The 4,885-nt window shown below is 26.6% G+C and overlaps 1 protein-coding gene across 1 annotated transcript in view; it reads left to right on the top strand.

Annotated features, from left to right (window-relative positions):
* The window catches only part of LOC100570059 (elongation of very long chain fatty acids protein 4), a 4,645-nt gene extending 944 nt beyond the window's left edge, over positions 1-3,701 (top strand). Inside the window, exons 3-4 of the mRNA XM_029486585.1 lie at positions 311-394; positions 3,598-3,701. Coding sequence (XP_029342445.1) covers positions 311-394; positions 3,598-3,684 — 171 coding nt within the window. The 3' untranslated portion in view covers positions 3,685-3,701. The remainder of the gene's footprint in view (positions 1-310; positions 395-3,597) is intronic.
* Positions 3,702-4,885: the final 1,184 nt, after the last annotated feature.

Genomic DNA, 4,885 nt, shown 5'->3' with positions numbered 1-4,885 from the left:
TATTCTTGGTCCTTCTGAACGTCAAATTTACCATGTTATTTGTTAGTAACACGGAGATATCACAATCAGGTATTAATGGATTTTTTTAATAAAAAATTCTAAAAAAAATAACCTTTTAAAAATATAATAACTAAATCATTAATATTATTATTGTATTGAATATATATTTTATTAGTGTTATTATAGTAGTTTAATTTGTGTGTCTATATAATTATTAATATTTAATGTAGGTATATATATTTTTATTTATAAATCAACTCTAAAAAATATTGATTATCATATTATTCTAATAATGAAATTTACATTTTAGCAATTCATTAAACCAGAAATTTTTAATTACATATGGAACCATGCATGTCATCCTGATAATACCAAAAGTAACATTGTACATGAGGTAAGAATATTTTATATAAAGTATTATTAAACTTATATATAAATTTCAAATTTGTTTACTTTACGATAATTAGTTTCTAATTAATTTAACAAATTGTTTTTAACCATTTCAGTATTAATTTTAAATTGTTTTAAAGTAGGTAACTAATAATGTTAGGTAATTTTAAGAATATGTGTCAAATATCAATAACATAAAATTACTTGGATTAGGGGCTTGCAAATACTTTCTAACTATATAAAAAACCAAGTCTATGAGTAATTTAAATAATTTATTTAATCTTTCAACTACGGCATTGTTGTCAATCATAAATCATAAATGTATACATTTATAGAAAAAAAAATAAACAGTAATAAAAATTAAAATATTTTATAAAATAATAAAATAAGTACTATAGGTTTCTACTTTTTTTGACAAAGTCCAAAACATTTAGACACAAAACAGTTGTATGACTTAAAGATTGATAAATGCCACTTCAATAGGTAATAATTATTTTTATTTGACATACTCAACCCTCGGAGACACTGGCTATCGGGATAAATGTACATATTATATTAAACTTGGTTGAGTAGATTAGATGAAATTATTAATTTGATGGTGGTGGAAATGGAGCGATTCGGCCAGTGATTTCGGAAGTTTAGAATTTCATCTTTCCTGGGTATATAATATGTGCGGTATTTGGTTAAAATATGTTTGATGTTAATATGAATCCCACAGGAAGTGCATAATGTAGGGGCGTCTTCTTTTGCCACTGAGACGTAGTGGTGTGGCCAATTTATTCAGTCAAGTCATAATTACTTTATAAAACAATATTATTCGATTGGAAAATAAATAAACGTAAAAATTAAAAATAGTGAAATAATTAATTTGATTTAATAACTATATTTCCAACTATTTTGAATATCAATAGATATTACACGTAGACGCGTAGTTAACTTTAATTTTTCTAAATTCACTAAAATAATTAATAATGGAAGAAAATTAAATTTTATAAAACTGTACAGCTATATGATGATAATAAGATGATAATAATAAGATATTAATTGATCTTCCAATTCAATAATAATTAGTTTTTTGAACTAACGAACGGAGCAGCAACGGAAAATTCATTATCTTCTTTCTTAGATCAGGTCCTTAAAGTATTTATAAGTCGATTTCAACCAAACACTAGAGAATTCTTGGACAATTTCCTAAAATTTAGATAACCTATGTGAATGAACAATATTATAGATAATAAACTTAAAGCAAAAGTATTCTACGAAAATATAAATGTCAATACACTCCAATAAAATATACAGAAATTGAATTAGAAAATTAATTTAAAATGTACATAAATAAAATATACATGAAAAAACTTGCACTTGTAGATAAATGTCATCAATAACCCAAATCAATGTTGGCAACATAAAATTACTTTAGCCTGTATTTGATATGACGATGACATCATTGTATTGGAATTACTTAGCTAATAAGCTAAATAAACTTTAATAAATTAAGCAAATTGTTTGTACATTTTAAATGTATATTTTAAATAAAATTAATAACTCAACTGTTTTAATACTTTTATCATTTATGTAATATTTTAAATACCAGACGTCCAGACCAATGATTTACAAGCCAGTGATATTTTATCCATAACCATAAAATCATAATTTATTATAGAAATAATGTTGTGATAAGTCCTGAATTAGCAAAAAAAAACATAATACCAGTAATTAATTAATAAATGCAATATATTATGATGTACAATACCGAAAAGTGTGTGATGCTCTGCTGTACGTACAGCGTAGGTTGCAAGCGGGCCACTCGTCAAAGTAATTGGATGATGGTAAATTTGAATTCAATGATATACAATATCGATCAATGTATACGAAAAACGATTCTGAGCGGAGACGGTTGGTCAGCCTAGAAATGGCTAAGATATTTTATTATTAATACGGTAGCTGGTAACACAAAACTAAATTCGTCTTTCCTCGTTTAAATATCTAATTTTGTCCAAATTTGATTTTTAAATTCTTATAAAAAACAATGTATGTGGAGCCTTGCATTAAATTGTCAAGTGTTTTGAACCAACGAACATCTACGATCTAAAGTAACTTTTATTCGGTTTTGAATTACAACAGAATAAGAAAATCGTTCCATGAGAAATCGAATAAACATTATAATGTTGTAAAAAATTTAAGTTCAAACGCTCATAAAAATTTATTTTACTTTCCAGTAGACCTTATTTTTTCGATAAATGTAGACAAATTTATGAGGAATCTTGTATTAGGTAGTAGGACGTAGATATAGAAGGAAAATTGTTTATGAATTTCAAACTCTAAAAAATTTGGAAATGTTTGCATTTTTATTTCATTATAGACAATGCATATTTCAAAATATCTTATATATAATATACACAGCGGCAAATAACAATACGTACATTGTATTATCGTGGCTTTGATATATAGTACAACTATACTCTGTATATAGTTATAACTTAGGTCCATGTTATATAATGACTATAATAGTACATACCTATAGTATAATAATATGTACAGTAGATCTAATCGCATATGGCCTATCTCTCTATCACTTGTTAAGTTGAGTCTTCGCGATGACAGTAAAACGTGGTATTATGGTAGATAATACAATCGCAATGATAGCTAATACGAGCAATCGTATAATGATATAGTTTATTTAAGAGACAGTCCTCGTGATGATAATATAAAATATATAGGCACTTATAATAGCTGTTGTTACACCATAATGTCTCACTATCAAACGAATGCGTGATATAGTTGACGGTGGATTTGGGTGGGTTGAATCTCATCTAAAATAATTTTTTCATACACTAATATTACTAAGGCCTGATTGATATGCAAAGAGATTTTTTTTTGTTCTCTATAACAATCCAAGTACATAATTCAAATCATGTCAGATACTTCAAAAGTGAAACTATTATTTTGAATATTGTAATACGTTTTGAACAAACAATAATTGATACATTTTCAAATATAAAAAAAGAAATATTAAATGGTATTCTTATATTCTTGTTATATTATTTTACAGGTATAAATATTATAATGTTTATTTACTTATCTAATAACTTTATAAGTTGAAAAGCTTTGGTTTGAATTGTACGATATTAAAATTAACATTTATTTGTACTATTTGTTTACCTACTTAAAAGAATACTAATAACATCTATGATTTATGTGTTTTAGCTACATATTGCTTCGTGGTATTTTGCCATATCAAAAATCATAGACTTATTCGACACAGTAAGTAAAAAACTAATTATTAAATTATAAATTAATATTCAACACAATGTCATGCAATTTATTTAATTTACTTATTATATAAATAAATTCTTTAAAAAGTAAATGTTGTTTTACATAAGTACATAACTAACTTGAATATTATTATGATGAAAATAAATTACCCATGCAGAGATACATTGGTATGTCACATTGTATGTGTAAATCTAATTCGTAATATTATATTGTAAGTGTTGTTTTTTTCTAAAATATTCAACCAAAATCTAATAAAGTAATAGACAAATTATTTGGTAGGTACTGTTATAAATTTGATTAGGACATTTAGAAAAAAATGAAGTCTTTTAGCGATTATTCCACGTTAAAACACAAACAAAGATATATTGCCAGATGTGTGTTTGGCCGCCGTCACGGCTAACGAATCCCTGATGCGCAATCTAATAAATACTCGTAACTAGCAAACAAAGAGTCTCGAACAAATTCTAATGGTATCATTATTATGTTAGTCAGACTGTTTGCTATTTTTAGATTGATTAATAAATTATCGATTTCTTTTAGTCGGTTGGGCCTTTAATATTTGATCTACCATCTAGGTTAATTTACGGAGGATTTTTCAATGGGAAATCGGAAATGTTTTTTTAAGGAGTTCAGTATAGGCAAATTCCATAATAGTTAGACTGCGTGTCATGCAAATGGGTGTACTGTGTGTGTGTGTAGAACTGCAGAAGAGATAGCTGGCTGGTCCCGCACGTGCACGGTACTTCACGCACATGTCACCAGTCTGTGATCGACAAGTTGTATTTTTACCACAGAGCGCAACTACAATCGTTTTTATCCATCGTACTGACAATACTAGTAATGCGATAAGAAATGTGAAAATATATAAATTTGTCATGAATTTAACTTGAGATCAATAATTGACCCACTCTTTTGATTTTTCTCTTCAATTCGGTATAACCATGATTAAAAAAAAAGGTGGGTAAGTGGATGTCGCTCTGCTGTACAGTAGGTTACAAGTGGGTCACTGTATAATGGATAGTATTAAATTTGAATTCAATGATATAATATCACTGTATAAGAAAAACGATTCTGAGCGGAGACGGTTTGTCAGTCTAGATATAAGACATAATATTATACATTTATATCTATGGTATAAAAAAAAATTTACCTATAATAGATACCATATCATAAATTCCAAATTAATCATATCACATTATCTATTAGATACTTATTACAC

The sequence above is a fragment of the Acyrthosiphon pisum genome, chromosome A1, assembly GCF_005508785.2.
Source record: "Acyrthosiphon pisum isolate AL4f chromosome A1, pea_aphid_22Mar2018_4r6ur, whole genome shotgun sequence".
Classification (NCBI taxonomy): domain Eukaryota; kingdom Metazoa; phylum Arthropoda; class Insecta; order Hemiptera; family Aphididae; genus Acyrthosiphon; species Acyrthosiphon pisum.
Note: the sequence above shows the minus strand (reverse complement) of the source record. Positions and strands in the feature narration are given on the sequence as shown.